Below are 19,895 nucleotides of genomic sequence, written 5' to 3'. Positions count from 1 at the left end.
GTTCAAAGGCCACAGCAGCAGTGCCGGTCTCATGTCAAATTGATGGGAGCTTGGAAGGGTGTTTAACCCCTCCCCCAAATTAAGTTTGGTTAGACACTAAATTTTTGCAGACCAGGGTTCCCTCTAAATGTTGCATTCATGGGCAGAATGAATTTTGTTCTGTGCACTGAGGCACGTGTAGGTGCACCACCCATAGAAAAACAGGCTCCGGGGGCTCTGCCAATTAGCTGGGCAGCCCCTGAATCTCTCCTGGGCAGCTGCCCGAGCACTCAGCTCACAGGGAATGCTGCACCAGAAACGTTTTTGCTTTGTTTCCCAGGATATTTTTGGAAGTCCAGTGTGGTAGTAATGGCTCCCACCCCCCCGGGACATGCCCCACCCAGCCTAGCCACAAAGGCTAGTGCGTGCATGCCAACCTAGGTAACCATCCAGACAGTCGTCTGTCTCCAAGCTCAGCAAAACGGCCGAAGCAACCAAGCAGCGTTAACACAAGTAGTGAGCTTCCCCCTGGGGATTGCACACGACACTGCGGGGGGGTTAACAATCCGGGCAAGCGTTGTCAGCACATTTTCTTACCAGGAAGTCGAGCTTGGCTGTCTCTCTGCACCCCGATCAGAAGTGGGCTCCGTGGGGGTAGCCGGTGTTGGTGGGAGGTGGGGTGAAGTAGTCCGAATTTAATCACAGCACGGCGAGAGAACAGGATTCCCTCTTCCCTCAGTGCTATTTTAAGGAGCCAGGACGTTTACGTTCCATTGCACTGGGGCCTGTTCACTTCCAATTCTTCCTCTGCCCCTTCTCTGCTGGGCTGGCAATGAGAGATGGCGGAAGCCCGGGGGTTGGGCAGTGAGCGAGCTGGCCTGCCCAGGAGTCGCGGGGGGTTCTGGGAGAAGAGGTTCCCGAGGACATGTCCCAGGGCAGTAACCGAAGAGCTCGAGGTGCCGGAAGGAACTTCGAGGTGCCGTTTGTTCCCTTTGTGTTTGGAGATCCAGAATGGAGCTGTTCTGTGCTACGCTCTGTGTCCATCAGCCTGCACTTCCCTGAAGCTCCCTCAGCATTGCAAATTTAATCCATCTGGTGGCCGGCCATCTGGGGAGCTACCGGGAGACCAGTGCATAGCAACACACGTGCAGGATTCCCTAGCATCATAGCAAAGGGACAAAGCTCAGTGAGCTGCAGACCACACATGAAATTTGTGTTACTTACCCCTCGCTCCAAGAGATGTCTCTAGGCAATTCCTTTGGAAGATGCCTGTCTTATCTAATTACTCCTCAGCCCTGGTGTGCGTTAGCTTGGCAAGGGACAGGGTTAAAGGAGCATGAGGGGCTCTGAGTGACTGAACCCTGTCAGCACCTAATTGTTTAGTAAACAGGCTGTGGTGGGGATTCATCCGTGTGCGCTTCAGTTCCGACTACACAGCAGGAGCTGGCCAGTAAGCAGGGGTGCTGGCTCTGCCTCGGCCATACGCTCAATGCTGCAGCATCTTTGCTACAAGTGCAGAGGGACTGACAACTATTTTAACTTGTACCTGGGCCCTCACTGTCTGTTCTGGGGTCCCAGCGTGGCTGGGATCGCTTTGAGCGCACAGGCTTGATTGTGTCCTACCCAGATGCTCTGTGCTCCTGGGTTTGTTGACACCTGCAGAGTAATTTGCCCAAACTTTTCATCTTTATCCTACGTACCCTTTTGTTAACCCCCAGTGGTGGAAACGAAACTGCCGGTCCCCTCTGCACAGGCTAGACACGCTGTGCCTAGATAACAGTTAATCAGGAGGGTTTGGGGATTTTTAAGCTGACGTACGTTTTCGGTGTGTTTAACAAAAGGCTCCCCTGGCTCCGGGATTTGGTGTTCTGTATTTGCATGGCACAATAGATGGGCGTGGGTCTGTTGGAACGCACAGCGGGCGAGAAGACAAGCTAGGGAAGAGGAGTGTTTGAAAAGGACCAACAGGGAGGACACAGCTGCAGAAGAAGGGAGGAAAAGAACCACACCCTACGTTCTGGGAAGGGGGCGCGACTCCATTGTTTTGTAGAGACAATAGATCGTGTGTGCTGATTTGTTCAGAGTATTTCATCGGTTACTGCTGCCCTGAATTAGGGGGTATACACTGTAGTTCATGTTATATTAGCGCTGAATTGGAGGTTTATGGGGGCAAGGGGAGGGATCAACTCCTGCTTGAAGAGCCAGTGACCCAGAGCTTGTCTAGATGGGACATTAGTACACAGCGAGTCACAGGAGCATACAAACAGTCACACCGAGTCAGACCAATGGTCCAGCCAGCCCAAAGTCCTGTCTCCCACCAGCAGTCGGCAGCATTCCCTCTGGGGCACCTGGCATCCGGCGATCCCTGCCCTGCTGCCCATCCCCAGCTTGCGTCACGCAGAGGCTAGGGACAGCCTCCCTGCCCATCCTGGCCAATAGCCGTTGAATGGACCTGTCCTCCCTGAATTCCTGGAGGCAGGGGTGTGGTTCTACTGCGTGGACGCTGCAGCCGTGCCCGTGGTGCGTGCGGTGACACGCCGTCGTGTGGTCGTCGTCCGACCGCTGTCCAGCGGCCCGGCTGTAAGGACTGCAGGTGCCACTCGGTACCGCCCAGTCACGCTGCAGCGGGAGTCGGGGAGCAGGAAGGAGCCCCCTAGTGGTCACTCCCCACAGCACAAAACCCGCCATTGCACCTGGCACCAAGCGCCTCGTTGGCAGCCTCGTGAAGATGCCTGTGAAGAAGAGCCCTGGAGGTGTGGCGGCTGTGGGCCCTGCTCTGACAGACTGTCCTCTCGGGTTGGCAGCCCAGCCCCTTCGCCCAGCATTGCAGTCACATCATTCCGCGTGTGCTCTGCTCTCGCTGATTTTACCCTCTGGTCTGGGGCGGTGGCCTCAGATCTTGGAGTAGCTCGCTCCCCGGCAGGGTGGGGTGTGCACGAGGGCTGGTCTGTTACGGTTCATCTCTGTCTCTTGGGGAACCGTCTATGCCTAGGCGCAAGGCAGCAGTTGTCGTTTTTTCCCCAGCAGCTCACAGCACAGTGCCAGCCTGGGTCAAACAACTCAGACAGGACACAAGAGCATCAGGAAAGGCCAGTCTGGGCTGGCTGTTCTGATCAGGCTCCAGGTCCAGTGATTCTGTTAGTTCAAAGAATCATGTTTACCATTTCAAAGTTGTACCTCTGACATCGGCTCATATTAGAGCAAAACTCCAACCGCTAGCCAGAATTTCTTGGAGGTAAAGCAATATGCAAATTGCCTGGGGATTAAAATTTAACAAACACGCTACACAGCCACTTGATTTCCCCACTCCGCGTGGAGAATCCCAAAGAAGGTTATCTCCTGCCCTTCACTAGCACCATTAGAGACTCAGTACAGAGCGAGGAGACCGGAGATTCAGACCTGTAGCTGAGGTGACTTGTCTCTCCGTGGATTGTCATTCGTCATTGAAGCTCATAAAAACTCGATTGTAAACACAGAAAACCTCCGTCTGTGGATTTTTACAGAAGTTCAGGGTAAGTGGCAAAGGCGTTGAGTCTTTGTAGCCCAGGGCTGTTGATTTTGCCGTCAGACCCATTGATTCGGTTCTTCAGCAGTCAGATTCATCCACAGGGCATGAGGGGCTTCAGCTGACTTTCCGAAGCAAAACGTTCTGGGTTCGGGGTGGGGTTTCGGTGAAAATTGCAGTTTGCTACGGAGTGCAACCACTTGACGTGAAAACATTTTATTTGGTCAAAAATCCAATTCTCTATAAAAATAGTGTCGATGGAAACTTTCTGAGGAACTCCAACTTCGGGAAGCCAACTGTAGCAAGTGCAGATGGAGGAAGGCAGTAGTGGTATTACATGTCGCAGTTTGTGTACCTGCCTTGATTTTAACTGAGCTCCCTTTCCGCTCCTCACATACTGTTGTTCAGTGTATAACCCAGGGAATCAGCTCTCTTACTTTGTATGTCTGGGGGCAAAGCTCCCAATTCACTTCATTGGCCAGTTGATGATCTGCAGGGCAGAGGGTACTTGGTGGACTTTCAAGTGATGACATCCACTCAACCCCAGAGTGCAGTGTGTCTCAGGAGCCAGTGCGGACTTTAGCTTCTGAAGGGACTCGGAGTAGGAGGAGCGTCCTGCCTGCACCGCGTGGGAGAAGAGGACACGTGGCAGATTACCCAGAGAAATCAGGGTTCCAGTGGTCTAGCTGGGGCGTGAGGTTTCTCCGCTAGTTCCTGAATGAGTGTGTGGTTCCCGCGGAAGGGTGCTGCTCTTCAGGCAGACGTGATACATTTAACTCTGACTGCGACCTCATTTCATGGCTTTTGCAGTGATTTTTGTTTCCCAGGCAGTCGGTCCTCTTGGATGAGTTTATTACGTGGAACATCTGCAGCTTTGAACCCTCCGCCTCAATTACTGCCCTAAACACCACCGCAGCCTACCTGCTGTTCGGCGTCCAGCTCCGGCTGCAGATAAAGAAGTGCTAGTCAGTGCGAAAAAGGAGAATGCAGTGTCACAACAGAGGGAGATTTCTAAAGGAGCTTATTAAGTGCACCTTAAATATGCAGCTGGTTTCCAATGAGAACTGTAGAAAGAAATCTTCAAAGCTGATATAACCTGCCTCTCCAGCCCTCTCTGGCTCCTTTGTGCTTTCATTAAAAGGGGAAAATCCCATGAAGCTTTCCCCTTTGTAGTCAGACATCAGCTGGCAATTAGCAAACTTTGCCTCTTCCTCCCACTGTGCTCCAGCTGTTGGGCAGCAACCAGCAAGAATCTCAACGTGCTGATATTCTGTTTGTACAGTCACATTGGATATTTGGTGCTACGCTCTTACCGCCTTGTACGCTCCCCCCATATGAAGCGGGGAGCTGCAGTCGAGATTTTTTCATAGCCATCTGTGGCCCATAGTAGCTACTCTAGCAGCATCTTTTCAGTATCTGGCCTGGGACTTTCAGCCCCGCGCTCCCTGATGTTAACAGGACTTCACATCTTTTCCCCGGACCGGGGGTCTGCAACCCAAACAGCGAGAAGAGACTTCTTTTTTTTTTTTTTTAATCCAATACTGTTACAAAACCAACCCTCCAAGAGCTGCAATGCACGTGACGAGGAGACACTCCTTAATAAATAACGCCAAACTGCGCTTTTTATCACCCGCTTTAGGATCAGAGCACACACGATGATTTGCACCAGTTGGAAAGTTGTTACCCCCGTCTCCGGGCTTTACCTGCCTCAGCCCCCAAATCTGTCCCCCATCCCCAGGATTAACTCCCTGAATCCCAACCTCCCTCCCCCACCCACAGGCTTAACTCGCCTCACCACATGCAGTTCTGCATCAGCCGCAGCTGCTGGCTCCCCCCTGCTGCTCCTTGCCGTCTCCTCTGTGCGGCTGCACAGCTCCAGCGGGGCAGACTCAGCCGTTCCTCTCCCCAGCTCTCCTGCCGGCTTCGACTCCTGCCCGTGTGGGGCAGCTCCCTGCCCAGCCGGCTTTCCCTTCCGGGCTCCCTGCTGCAGCTGACTGCTGAGTGGCTCCAGCTGCCGCCGCTTAAATAACAAAACTAAATTCAGGTGGCTCAGCGGTGGAGCCTCACGGGGAGTCAGCAGTGGCGGCTCTGGAGCTGCAGGTTGCCAACCCCTGCCCTGGACAGTGCGATGACAATGACAGTTCTCTTGGACTTCCGTACTGGGCTCTTTGTGTTTATACCTTCCCTAAACATAGCCTGGGGGTCCTGCCTTACCCTTCATCCTTCAACTAGAGTGTGGCGGTTTTCCTCTAACTTTGAGCCGTATCCCTACGCAGCCCTCTGAAGCACTGGCATGGGTGTGGAGGAATGGGAGAGGGCCCAGAGCAGAGCAGAGGTCTAGAAAACGCCCTAGGAGGGGAGACTGAAAGAACTGGGTTTGTTTCGTTTGGAAAAGGGCCGATCAAGAGGGGACTTGATAGCAGCTTTCAAGTACCTAAAAGGGTATTATTAAGGAGGAGGAAGAAAAATTATTTTCCTCAAACTCTAATGACAGGACAAAGCAACGGGCTTGAGCTGCAGTAAGGGAAGTTTAGGTTGGACATTAGGAAAAACTTCCTAACTGTCAGGGTGGTTAAACACTGGAATAAATTGCCTGGGGAAGTTGTGGAATCTCCATCGCTGGAGATATTGAAGAGCTGGTTGGATATGCATCTGTCGGGGATGATCTAGACGGTGCTTGGTCCTGCCATGAGGTCAGGGGACTGGACTCAATGACCTCCCGAGGTCCCGTCCACTTCTAGGGTTCTCTGATCCTATGTGAGCATTGACATGTGGGTAAGAAGCTGTGAAGGCCGGTGCAGACAAGAGCAGGGTGACAGAAGGTACCTAATGGGCACCAGAGACATTAACATTAAGACTCGTTTCTTTTACGCTTCAGAAAAGGGAGTAAACAGCAGGTCAATGAAAATTTCAGACACAGAATCAATATTCTCCCTTCCCCGGAGTAACCTCTTCAGAGCCCAATGGCGAGTGTCAGAGGTCTGGAAAAGTTCTCCCATGAAGAGAACTGGAAAACATTGGAATGGTTTGTGGTAGAGAGGGCACATGGGAAAGACTGAGAGAGACGATGGCTCGTCTGGAGAGTTGACAAGGAGCAATGTCAGCCCAAAGGCAGAGGAGCTGCTCCCTGTCATGCGGGAGAGAGGTGTTCGAGAGGAGTTGTGTGGCTCCGGTACAACCGCAGCCTGAGTTCCCAGACGCTGCGTTGCTCAAAGGGTGCAGTCGGACGGGAGCAAGTGCGTGCAAGAGCAGCCAGAGTTCCTCCGTGGGAAAGAGGGACTACGAGAGTGTAGTGGGGTTCGTGTCACTTTACCGGAGCTATTTCTCCTGGCGCTTAAAATAATGATGCCCTGACCCTCCAGTGCTTTAAACAAACATTTCCCACAAAGTGTGTTTGGCCACGTGGAGCCCGTCCTCACCTGCCTGTGATCTGAGCTCACCAGCACTTTAAATGTACTTTATATGGCACCTGGAACAAGGGACTGGGTGAGCCTGCAGCTGACTCGCAGCATTGCTGGGGCCCTGTTGGCTCCAGACAGAGAGAGCGAGGGTGGGCTTAGTTAATAGATGCTGGTTCATAGAAACCAGCTCAGGCAGAGATGTTTCGTCTGACCTGCAAATCTCTCTGCCTTAAGATGCAAATTGCAAGAGCTAGCTGGTCACTGAGCCCAGTTGGCAAGGCCAGGGCCACAGCTGCAGTCTCCTCCCAGGGTGGCCGCTAGTGCAGCTCTCGCACAATTAATTGGAGCACTTACACCTGGAGCTCATTAGCAGCTCTTTCCTGCAGCTCTAATGAATGCGAGTCGTTACCCAGAGACGAGCCAGCGATGGAGCTACCCACACACTGAGGTCTCAGCAGCAGCTCCTGGAATTTGGCTTACCTGGTCTTCTTGCAGGTGTCCTTTGCTGGCTGTTTTATCTCCCAGCTGGCCTGTGCCTGGATGAATCTCTTCAAAGCTTCCTCTGGCCCTCGCCCCGTCCGTTCCCCAGTTAACATGCCAGGCTGACGGCAAGCCTGCGTCCCCTCCCTGGCCTGGCCAGCACTGACTCCCCACACTGTGCTTTTATGTGATGATAAAAAGGATTCCCCCAGCAACCGTTTGCTATCGTTTATAGACATTTTGCTTCAGCCTCCTTGGCAAGTTGCTATTGTTAACTCCTGGGCAGACAGCAGATCAGTCTGATGGAGGCGTGGCCCATGAGCTCCACTTCCCCAGCCAGTGTTGTCTTTGCATTGAATCTTGTCCTCTGATTCCATTCCTCAGTAATTTATCTCCTCTCCCCGCCTTGCTCCTGTGCTGCAGGTCTGTACAACTCCATGGACAGCTGGATGATTGTCCCCAACATCAAACAGAACCATTACACCGTGCATGGGCTCCAGAGCGGCACCAGATACATCTTCCTGGTGAAGGCCATAAATCAGGCTGGCAGCCGGAACAGCGAACCTGCCAGGCTCAAGACAAACAGTAGGTGCCAGGGCTCCTTCGGGCAGGGTGGGTAGGGAGCAGAGAAGCCGCCTGATTAAACCGGGAGTTGCTGAGATTTTTGTTAACTCTTTAATCACCGTGGCTTAGGACCACCCTTTGGGAACTTGGAAGGGTTGTTGGTTGTTTCCTCGCTGGACTTGCTTTTTCCTCCTATCCTGTGCACGAGCACCGAGGCCAGATTGCACAGGAGGCCAGACAAGTGCAAGCTAGCTGGGGTCTCCCAGGTTGCCCCGGAATGCTAAGCTGTGTTCATGTTGCTTGTTGGGTAGGATTTGTTATTGTGGGGTTATGTTTATGCAAACCTGTCTGCCTCTGCTCTTTCCCGGTCCCTTCCCCTCCATTCAGGTGTTGCCGGTGGGGCCAACAGCCGTTTGTGCCACTTGGATCTTGGCACCAGCCCCCATTTCTTCAGCACCGTGCAGAGCAGCACAGCCCCGCTGCTGTGGCATTTCAAAGGGGCCTGAAGGTTGTGCTGCCACCACTGCTGAAGTAGCAGTGGGGCAGCCGGCGCTCTGGGCCCCTTTGAAATGGCAGGCCCTGGGGCAGCTGCCCCCTTTGCCCACTCACCCCCATTGGGCCTGGCTGTTGCACATTGTCTAAATCCTTGGCTCGTTTGGGCAAGCATTCAGGTCGGTTCGTTGCCACATCTCCACAATCTATCCAGCATCCTGGCTTGGCCAAGGAGCGAAAGGAGCAGAAATCTGGTCTCAGAGGGGGAGCCGAGTTAGTCTGTATCTGCAAAAGCAGCCAGAAGTCCTGTGGCACCTTGTAGAATAATAGATATTGTGGAGTATGAGCTTGCGTGGGCGAAGACCCGCTTCGTCAGATGCATGTAATGGAAATACCAGAGGCAGGTCTAACTATACAGACTCATGAAAAGGAGGGAGTCTCAATCAAGAGGAGGGCCAGAGCTGACAAGGTCAGTTCAGTTAGGATGTGTCCAACTTCCAGCAGTTGATGTGAACACTGAGAGGAGAAACTGGTTTTGTAGCTGGCCAGCCACTCCCAGTCTCTGTTCAATCCTTGGTTGATGGTGTCAAATTTGCAAATGAATTGCAGCTCTGCGGTTCCTCTTTGGAGTCTGTTTTGAAGTGTTTTGTTGCAGGATGGCTACTGTTAAATCTGTCACTGAGTGTCCAGGGAGATGGAAGCGTTCTCCTGCGGGTTTTTGTACATTACTGTTCCTGATATCTGATTTGTGTCCATTTATTCTTTTACGTAGAGACTGTCCAGTTTGGCCAATGTATGTGGCAGTGGGGCTTTGCTGGCACATGATGGCGTACATTACATTAGCAGATGTGCAGGTGAATGAGCCCCTGATGGTGTGGTTGATGTGGTTAGGTCCTCTGGGATGGTGTCACTGGTGTAGATATGTGAGCAGAGTTGGCACCGAGGTTTGTTGCAGGGAGTGGTTCCTGAGTTAGTTAATGTGGCGTGGTGTAGAATAGCTGGTGACGATTTGTTTCAGGTTGGGGCTGTCTGTAGGTGAGGGCTGGCCTGTCTCCCAAGGTCTGTGAGAGTGAAGGTTTGTTGTCCAGGATGGGTTGTAGATCCCTGATGATGCGCTGGAGAGGTTTCTTTTTTGTTTGTTTGGTTGGTTGGTTTTTTGGGGGGGCGATGAGGGGGCTGTATGTGATGGCCAGTGGTGTTCTGTTGTTTTTCTTTGTTGCACCTGTCTTGTAGCAGGTGGCTTCTGGGTCCAGGTCTGGCTCTGTCAATCTGTTTCTTCTCTTCCTTGTTTGGGTATCATTGTTTCAGGAAAGCTTGGTGAAGGTCTTGTAGGTGTTTGTGTCTGTCTGAGGGATTGGAGCAAATGCCGTTGTCTCTCAGCGCCTGGATGGAAGGTGGAGGCATGTAGGTAAGAAATCGGGTTGCACAACTTGTTCTTCGTGAGCGGGCGAGCACCGCATATTTTTGGTATGGAATAAGGTCAGATCTTCTGCAGTTGGCCTCTTGGGACTTCCAAGCCCTGAGCCAGGTGCCTGCTGGTTTGTTAAGAGAGGGTCGTGCGTGTGGACGAGCCTGCTCACTGGTGGGGGGTTTTGGGAGAACTGTATGGTGTGTGTTGATTTGTTGTCATAGGGTTATTAGGAAAAGACGCCTGAAAAGCCTCTCTGTGGACAATGCCCTGGGCTCTGCAAACCAACGCAAATGAAAAGTCAGTTCAGGCTCTGGGTCTTCCAACCGGACTTCCCTCAGAAGGGAGGGAAAGGGTTAAAGGGAGCAGGATCAGCCTCTAGGCAAACAGGATTGGACCCACTCTGGCCAGAGTGGAACTTAAGAGGGGGAGAGTTGAAACCTTGGGATGATGATTTCCCTCCTAAGGATGATTTGTACTATCCAAAAGAAAAGGCACAAATATCAGAGTGAGCGGTCAGTCTCCAGGTTAGTTGCACGTGGCTTGTCACTTGGCTTTTGTCCAGCGCTGCCTGGTCCGTGGCCACCTCAGGTTGATGATTTTTAAAGTCCTGTGTCTGGCCCCAATGTGCCCAGAGGTCTTTGTGTTCCCTTGCCTTGATGTTCCCATCCTGTCTGCGTCCTGCGCTTGAGGAGGCTTTTGAAATGATTTATTGCTTCTGCCGTCTCAGTCATTTCATGGCAGCTTTCCATCCAGTGGAATTAAATGAAGTGCATGCTTTGGAGAGGATGGATGGAAGCTGACGAAAAATAAAATCCAATCTGATTCCCTTTTGTTTATTAAAAATGATTCCCTCCCTCCAGAGCTGTGGAAAGCCAGCTCCCAGCTTTTAAATATGCTCAGGGTGGAAATAAGGAATTGGTGACTTGGCAGGCCAAGAGCTGATATGACAAACCTCCTCAGAAGAAAGGAAAACAGGTTAATTTCCATCGCTTCCTGACGAGGCTGCGCGCTCGTTATTTTTTCAGTGTCAGTTATCAGGGATATTAGCACGTTGCTTTCAAGACAAACCTGATTTACTGTAATATATACAGGATCAATTTTTTATTTTTTGTTTGCTGTCTGTAGCAGCTTTCTGCATTTGTCAAACTGCAAAGCAGGAATTGCACACAGAGCAATAAGAAGAGCTCAGCGTTACTGTCATGCATATTACAAAGTGAACCTCTAACGCTGGCAGGACCATCTAAACCATGGGTGTCCAACCTTTTGGCTTGCCTGGGCCGCATTGAGTGAAGAGGAATTGTCTTGGGCCACATATAAAATACATAATATAGTTAATGTATATAAATCACATAATAATGTTAAAAGTTTACGATCTTGTGGGGCCGCATTACTAGCTGTCCAGGGCCTCATGTGGCCCGCGGGTCCATGGGTTGGACACGCCTGATCTAAATGGTCGCAGCTTCCCCAGCCCAGCGGAAGGATAAGAGAACCACTAAATTAACATCAACACATTTTTTTGCATCTGCTGTTACAATATCTGTCTGGAGCCAACCTCATCATCAGGGTCACCTTGAGATGTCTACAGTAACTACCTGGTTCTACATGTTCAAAGCTCGAACATCTCCCGTTGGCTGAAAGTGCTCTGTGTGTGGTGTCCGTCAGCTGTGTTCCCTGTAAGCTGAGCTGCGGGGCAGTGACCCAGGACAGACGCAGATGCCTCTCAGCTGTTAATGGCAGTGGGCAGCCTGTGTTTCTATTGGTGGTGCAGATCCACACATGCCTGGGGTGCACAGGACAAGCACAAAATGTATTCTGTCCACAGATGGAAAAGTTAGTGGGAACACGATCTGTCAGCCCAGACTGCAGGGACGTTTGAGCACACGGCGTCTGCTGCCCATTGTGAGTAAGTGCAGGACAGCGATGTTAAAGAAAGCGCTGATGCTTGTGAGCCAGAGGCAAGAGAGGCGCAAGGAGCTAAGCCTCTCTTTAGCGCAGTGTGGACCGCACTGTCGTCTCAGGCAGTCTGTGCACCACCCTCCCCCCCACGTACTCAGCACCTCGAGAGCAGGACGACAGTAGGCACTGGCCTCCTCGTGCGAGTGCCAGGCTGCCCCGGGCAGAACGTGACTTGCAGCCACGCGTGCCAGGCAAGGGTTTGCACCTCCTGAGATCCCACAGCTCCTTCTAAGGCTCAGGTGGGCGAAACAGCTGCAGGGAGGCTGCTGGTTAATGTGAACCTGGTAGTCGCAGCCTCCAGCTCAGGACTCGCCCTGTAAGTCCTTGGCAGAAAGGGGAGCCGAGAGCGTAAACCCTCGAGATCGGCAAAGGGCCACCCAGGCTAGCGAGTGGGCCGCGCACATGGCCTCCTCCATCTCAGTGGGCTGCAAGCTTGAAATTGGCCACGTGCGCTGACCGTGACCCCCAGAATAGCATTGCGTACGTTGCACTTGGTTCTCTGTCTGTATCCCACCTTTCCAACCCAGAGTGATCCGTCATTGGAGCAAATTACACTGCTGGCAACAGTCAGAAAGAGGAGCAGGAGCACGCTGCTCTCACAATGTTGTGTGCCATCAGCATGCACCTCACACCTGGCCTTGCTTTAAAGGTTGGTCACTTCTTATTTTGCCAGGGGCTGCTCAACCCTCTCCTGTGCCACAGGCCCCGGTCCTGCTCCACCCCTCCCCTCAAACCCTTCCCAGCCTCCTTCCCAAGCATGTCCTGCCCCTTCTCCCCCCATCTCTCCCTCCCAGCATTTCTGGAGCGCTGGGAATCAGTTGATTTGCAGCATCCAAGCTCTGGGAGGACAAGGGGAGGAGTGGGGAGAGGGTGCGAATTAGCCCTCTAGAAGTACAAGGGAGCGTCGGGGAGGAGTGGGCAGAGGGGGGTGTGCTGGCCGTATGTAGAACCCCGAATGGGATGCATGCCGTGCACGGACGACAAGCTGGCCACTGCCGCTAGAAGCTGCCTACGGGAAGTTAGGATGCTGACAGCTCCTGTGAATGGGCAAGCGGAGGGGGTCTTGGCAAAGGAGCATATTTCAGGCCTGGGTGGAATGGAGACTTGGCTTGGTGACAGACAAAGGCGTCTGTCCTGGCCTGTACCACTTGGAGGGGCCACAGAGCCCCAAGGATTTGGTGTCCCCTCTTTTCCCCAGGCTGGCCTGTGATGAGAGTAGCTCAACACAGCGAGCTGTGCCCTAGAGAAAGTGGCTAATCCCAGGCCTGCTCTGAGCCCCACCAAGGCTGAGGAGGAGCCTTGCAAACCAAGGGGAACATTAAGCAGGGCTGGGAGCACGACCTGTCATAGAGGTTGCTCAACACCTCTCATGGTCAGACCCTCTCTTCAGCTGCTTTGACCCCGTGGGCTGAAATTTTCTCAGGCCGTGCGTCTGGCTCAGGCTGAATTAGTTTTTCCTTGGATGAAATAGTTCACCAAAAGCCCAGGGTTTTCAAGACAGAGGCTGGAGGGAAATAAGTTGCTTTGCCCCATATGAAACTATTCTGGCAGCCTTTTCCGGGAGATGCCCTGGTGCCCCAGGCATTGGAGCAGCGACTCACCCTTTTACCAGGGTGGCTTTTGTGGCAGGGCTGTGCTTTTTGGTGTTCGCTGTGAAGACCCACCCAAACGTGACCACACTTTAAGCCTTAGAAAAATCCCCGTCCGTACCTGCTCAGTAGAGATCTCTTCAGTTTTAGGAGGTAAAATCTCCAAAGATTGCATCCACGCTGGGCACGTCAGGGCCCCTCGCAGGTTCCAGGGCTGGCCAGAGTGCACCTACGCCATGCCCATGTTGCAGCCCCGGGCTACAGGAGCAATGCTGGACCTTCCCTGGCATAGCTGCTCTCAGCTGCCTGGGGCCAGGGTGCAGCTGGACTGGAACTAAAGAGGTGGGAGCCTCTCTCCTGTGCTGCCGGGGGCCATCCTATTGGAGGCCAGCAGGAAACAACTGGAAGCGAGTGCCCAGTGGATAAGGCAGAAGCTGGATGAGGGCAGAGAAAGGGGGAGTTTGGGGCGAGGGGGTCTGATGGAATTGGAACTGAAGGCATGGGGAGGAGAGACTGTGACTGGGTTTGGAGGCTGAGTACAGGGGCGGGAGGAGGTTGATGCTCTGGCCTCATGGTTAAATCAACTGAATGTAGCCGTGGAGAATGGGATTTTATCCTGGCCTGTGGCACCGAGCTCCTGTGTGGTGCTGGGTGAGTCACTTACGCTGGTCTCTGTTTTTAAAGTGCTGGGAACTCAACCCTGGCATCTGACTGTGCTAGGGCTGAGTGCTCACCGCTGGGGCGGAACTCAAGGGGAGCCGTGCTTTGAACATACCCCATTTTACATGCGAAGGGAAGGTCGGCGCCGAGATATCTCCAGTTGGCTCCCCAGAATGAGTGCGTTCAGCGTTCTGCCTCAATCCCTCATGTGTAACCTGGGATTTTACAGGGCTGCTAGGAAAGTAAATCAATGTCGGCGAAGCACTCAGTGTCACGATGCACACTGCAGCCCATGAGGAAATTAACTGATTCTGCCCTCAGAACGGGGTTTGAATACCGTGCAGTAGATAGGGCTGAATGATGGGGAGAAAACAAAATGCTGAAAAGCCGCTCATTAGGTGAATGAAGCAAGAGTCTTGTGGGACAAGCAGCACGTGATCACGTAGGACAGTTAAAATGCACAAACACAAGGGGCTGAATTAAGCTGGTACAGGCATCCTTAACTGGCGTTTCCCAAGTTTTCACTCAGTGACTTTGCAATCTTTTAACAGTGTTTGTCTGCGTCTCTATTTTTATAGTCCAGTACGTAGTTATAGATAAATCAACTCAAGTACATTTCGCTGTGTTGCAGCATGACTACTGTTTCTTGAGCAACGCCCAAGAAGGAACGTGTCTCTCTAACGTTCTCCTGGGTGTATGAATAAGCCTATTTGCTGCATTCTGCAAACAAATGTACGGTATTGTTTGTCGTGTGGGAGGATCCTGCCACTTTATGTTGGGTTTGTAGTCGCTCACTCTCGGCCGTTTCTCTTTCCTGTATTTGTCAGTGTAAAACCCCACGTGCAGCAATTTATAAGAGAGCACATACCTCACCAGTGATGTCACTTTGGAGAACGTCAGCAGCCGGAAAAGAGAAACATGAGTTTACCTATTTCAGATTCTGCTCACTGCTTCCAAGGTGGTGTTTGGAGACATTCCACCGTGGAGTGCAGATCTGCGGCAAGACAGATATTAACTCCCGGAATGCATCAGTCTCAGGGCTCCCTTTGAGTCCATGTTGCTTAACGGGTCAGAATGTGAAATAAACTAGCTTGCGGATGGTGTTCTCTGCAAGCTGTGTGCTTGGGCAGCCATCCTGGAGAGACTCAGATGCTGCCCAGCTGATTAGCAGCACACCCACCGCTATCCACAGCCATCAACCTGTGTTTCTATGGATGGTACGCATCTGCTTATGCCTTGGTGCACAGAACAAAATTTATTCCACGCGTGGTGGAAAAACTTAGCACAAACACTGCTTGGAAGATATACTTCGGTTTTAAGTCAGGATGGAAAACTGATGATCCCCCTGGGCCTCGTTCCATGCCCTGAAGTGCACTGGGCTTCTCACAGAATGCAGAGAAAACTTTGGCTCCTCTCCTGAAGGAAATAGAGGGAAGATGGCTTTTACTGGCGGAGCTTTGTCCAGTGCTTTAAAAGCTCGGCCCTCTGGGCCAGGCCGATGATATGTTTTCATGTGTTGACATTTGTGCATCGCTTGGTAACGTCTGATCATCTCTGGCCATGGTAACATGGGCCCCATGGGCTGGTTTCCTGTCAGACGTAAGAAGTGGAAATTATCAGAACATCATTAGGCAAATGGAAATGAAGAGTAGAGCCAGTAAGACCCCAGATTCTGCTCTTAGTCCAGATTAAGGATTGGTCTTGCTGGGGAGGGTGATTCCTGAATAAGACAAATTATAAATTTAAATTCCTCCAGGTTGAACCTCTCTAGTCCAGCACAGTCTGGTCAAGCAAAATCTGTAATCTGGCATGATTTTAGTTAGCTGGGCAACCACTTGTCTTGGATATGGCCAAGTTTCCTGCAGTCCCAGAAAGTTTTACGGCCACCAGTCCTGGCTCTCAGTGTTCTGTGCTGTTATTTAGCTGCAATTTAACCCTAAGTGTCTTCTCAGAGCCCAGTAAGCAGTGGAAGTGTTGGTAAAGTACTAGACAATATTGACCTCCCCGTGGTCTGGCAAATTCTTTGGTTCAGTACCGCTCAGCTCCTGTGGATGCTGGACCAGAGAGGTTCAGCCTGTGTTGCTTTGGCAGAATAAGCGTGTCCACGCAAGGAGCTGTCAAAGAATAACTATTGCAGTCAACATCCCTGGGTGGACAAGCCCTAACCTCTTTGACAGCAGTGTTCTGAGTCTACACTGGTGTAACCGAGTACGGAGGCTGACCTCTGACTAGGAGCTGAACGAAAGAGAGCCTGTTTCCATTGTTTTTGTCCTGTAGTGCCTCATCAGGATGGCGCACGCAGAGACATGCCTCACTCCGGAAAAGAAATGCCAGGTGATTCTAAGGTCATTGGTACATTTGGCATGTGGGCCCCTCCGGTTACCTGCTGACTCGAGGAGCAGCTGGAACTGTATACCCTGCACACCGTCTGCGACAGCGGCTCCACTTGGGGTTTATATTGGCGGCGGATCAGAAAGGGGCTAGTCTGAGTATCTGGCCAGGCTGTGGGGGTGGATTCACATTAACCTCTGATGTTAACGTTAATGTAACATTAACGTTAATGTCTGGCTGGGATGTAACAGGACTTGGAATCAGGGCATTGGCTGCTCCAGTTTTCAGCCTCCAAGAAGTGATTCTAACTTAACAATAAAACATGAGCAAAATGCTAAGACAGGGCCCCTGGATCTTCCGTGAGGATTTCTCTCTACACACGGACATGCAATACACACCAAGGCTGTATCTAGTCACCCAACCCACCATTAGTGCCACCTTTCTCCAGCCACCGTACTCTCGGCAAACCGGCTGATCGTTGCTGTAACAGCCACGTGGCTGCTGTCGTGTATTATTCAATCGTTTTTAAAACCGGTTTGAAATTGAAGCTGGGAACATCTGGCGGTTTGATCTCCTCCTCCGGGGGGAGCGGGTTTGCCGTGGTGTCTGCGGCTCTGCTGGGTGAGCACCGGCTGTCTGAGAGCTTTCTGGTAACACCAGTCACGTGTTAACCCAAATATGTTCTGAGGAGCCGGATGCTGTGTACCAAGCAGTCCCTAAACAAGCAAAGCCACAGGGAGTCTGGAGATTTGCCTGTTTTGATCGGTTTATTGTGTTTTTGTTATTCAGTGGCTCCAATGCAACCTAGTTGCTTTTTCCTCCTTCAAGACAGTTGACGAGAAGAGGAAGGTAATGGCAAGTTCCATGCCCACTCTAAGCCTGTTGTCTGCTTTGCAGTATTCGTGGAGTGGTTTGTTTTCTGACTGTACAGCAGACAGCTGGGGGCTTGCATACCATGCTGGCAGAGCTGATCTTCCTTGCTTTCTCCTCCTGCGCCCTCAGAGCCGTAGGGCACCCAAGCTTTTCAACTCCCTCTTGAACCTCTCCAGTCTGGCACCCCCATGATGAGTGGACAGCTGAGTACGTTTCCCACGGTCCCTGAAAGTTTGTTTCCAGCCACCAGCCCTGGCTTGCAGTGTTCTGTGCTGTTATTTAGCTCTAGTTTGCCCCTAAGTGTCTTCTAAAAGCCCAGTAGGCAGTGGGAGCGTAGGTAATGCTGCTAGACCGGGGGTCGGCAACCTGCAGCTCCAGAGCCGCATGTGGCTCTTTAAGGAGCTACTTGCAGCTCCAAGAGCCGCTGCCGCTGGCTCCTCTTGCAGCTCTGGAAGCGGACGCCGCTTAAACGGAGTTAGTTTATTTAAAAATAAAATTCCGCTTAAGCAGTGAGAGCTGTGGAGCAGTCAGGGGCGGCCGGGCAGGGAGCCCAAAAGTGAAAGCTGGCCGGGCGGGTGGCTGCCCCATGTGGGCGGCAGTCAGCTGGCAGGAGAGCTGGTGGCTAAACCTGCCCCTGCCAGAGCCATGCAGCCTTGCAGCCCGCCGAGGAGGAGGTGACGGCGGTGGCAGGGAGCAGCAGCGGGGAGGCTGCGGTGGAACTATGCACTGAGGTGAGTTAATCCTGGGAGCAGAGGAGGAGGTTGGGGCTCAGAGGGGCTAAGTGTGGGGGTGGGGTTTGTGGGATGGGGTAAAGCCTGGGGCTTGGGGGCAGATTTGGGGGCTGAGGCAGGTAAAGCCTGGAAATGGGGGTAACTTTCCTTTCTAAACTGGTGCAAATAATTGAGGGTGCACCTGCGTTGCTGCTAAAATAGGGGTGATAGAATGCATGGCTTGACGTTATTTATTAAGGACCGTCTCCTAGTCACGTGCATTGCAGCTCTTGCAGGATTGATTTTGTAATGGAATTTGAAAAAATGGCTCTTCTCGTGATTTCGGTTGCAGGCCCCTGGACTAGACAATATAGACCTCCCTTGGTTTGGCACATTCGCTGGTTCAGCGCTGGGCAGGTCCTCAGGGTGCTGGACTAGAGAGGTTCAACCTGTTGCTTTTGGTCTTCTGCTGATCTGTTCAGGGCTCTGAGTGTCATGCCAGGAGATTTAGCATCTTTCTCTGGGCCAGGTGTAAGGATGTGTCTTCACTACGCAGTCGATCTTCTGGGGTTCGATTCTGCACACCTAGTGGGAACGTGCAGAATCGAACTCTTGGGGGTTGGCAGTGAACCGCTGCACTCCTCAGTATCGTGAGGCGTGAGAGAGCTCAATGGGAGAGTTTCTTCCATTGACCTCTCTCTCTCTCTCTCTGAAGACAGCCAGGTAAGTTGATTGCAGATAAGTTGATATTAGCTACATAATTTCTGTAGCTAGAATTGCATGTCTACAGGCAACTTTAATGCCTAGTGTAGGCCTGGCCTGAGGCCATAAGTTGACAGAGGCATTACCAGTCTGCCTTGGTGTCCTGGTTACTTCGGTGTGATCAGAATCGTTGATGTCATAAGAACATAAGAACATAAGAATGGCCATACTGGGTCAGACCAAAGGTCCATCAAGCCCAGCATCCCATCTGCCGACGGTGGCCAATGCGAGGTGCCCCAGAGAAGGAGAACAGAAGACAAGTGATTTATCTCCTGCCATCCATCTCCTGCCCTTGTTATGAAGGCTAGGGCACCATACTTTATCCCTGGCTAATAGCCATTTATGGACCTGACCTGCAAAAATTTATCAAGCTCTTTTTTAAACCCTAATAGAGTCCTGGCCTTCACAGCCTCCTCGGGCAAGGAGTTCCACAGGTTGACTGTGCGCTGTGTGAAGAAAAATTTCCTTTTATTAGTTTTGAACCTACTACCCATCAATTTCATTTGGTGTCCCCTAGTTCTTGTATTATGGGAAAAGGTAAATAATTTTTCTATATTCACTTTCTCCACACCATTCATGATTTTATATACCTCTATCATATCGCCCCTCAATCGCCTCTTTTCCAAACTGAAAAGTCCCAGTCTCTCTAGCCTCTCCCCATATGGGACCCTTTCCAAGCCCCTAATCATCTTAGTCGCCCTTTTCTGAACCTTTTCTAATGCCAATATATCTTTTTTGAGGTGAGGAGACCACATCTGCACGCAGTACTCGAGATGTGGGCGTACCATAGTTTTATATAGGGGAAGTATGATATCTTTTGTCTTATTATCGATCCCTTTTTTAATAATTCCTAACATCCTATTTGCCTTACTAACTGCCGCTGCACACTGCGTGGATGTCTTCAGAGAACTATCCACTATAACTCCAAGATCCCTTTCCTGATCTGTCGTAGCTAAATTTGACCCCATCATGTAGTACGTGTAATTTGGGTTATTTTTTCCAACATGCATTACCTTACACTTACCCACATTAAATTTCATTTGCCATTTTGCTGCCCAATCACTCAGTTTGCTGAGATCTCCTTGTAGTTCTTCACAATCCCTTTTGCTTTTGACTGTCCTGAACAACTTGGTGTCATCTGCAAACTTTGCCACCTCACTGCTTACCTCATTTTCTAGATCA

The 19,895-nt window shown here is 51.6% G+C and overlaps 1 protein-coding gene across 1 annotated transcript in view; it reads left to right on the top strand.

Moving 5' to 3' along the window:
• Positions 1 to 19,895, top strand: part of MID2 (midline 2) — a 205,704-nt gene that overhangs the window by 154,312 nt on the left and 31,497 nt on the right. The window contains exon 8 of the mRNA XM_075007991.1: positions 7,789 to 7,950. Coding sequence (XP_074864092.1) covers positions 7,789 to 7,950 — 162 coding nt within the window. The remainder of the gene's footprint in view (positions 1 to 7,788; positions 7,951 to 19,895) is intronic.

This window comes from Carettochelys insculpta, chromosome 13, assembly GCF_033958435.1.
Source record: "Carettochelys insculpta isolate YL-2023 chromosome 13, ASM3395843v1, whole genome shotgun sequence".
Lineage (NCBI taxonomy): Eukaryota > Metazoa > Chordata > Testudines > Carettochelyidae > Carettochelys > Carettochelys insculpta.
This window is presented reverse-complemented; position numbering and strand designations above follow the sequence as displayed.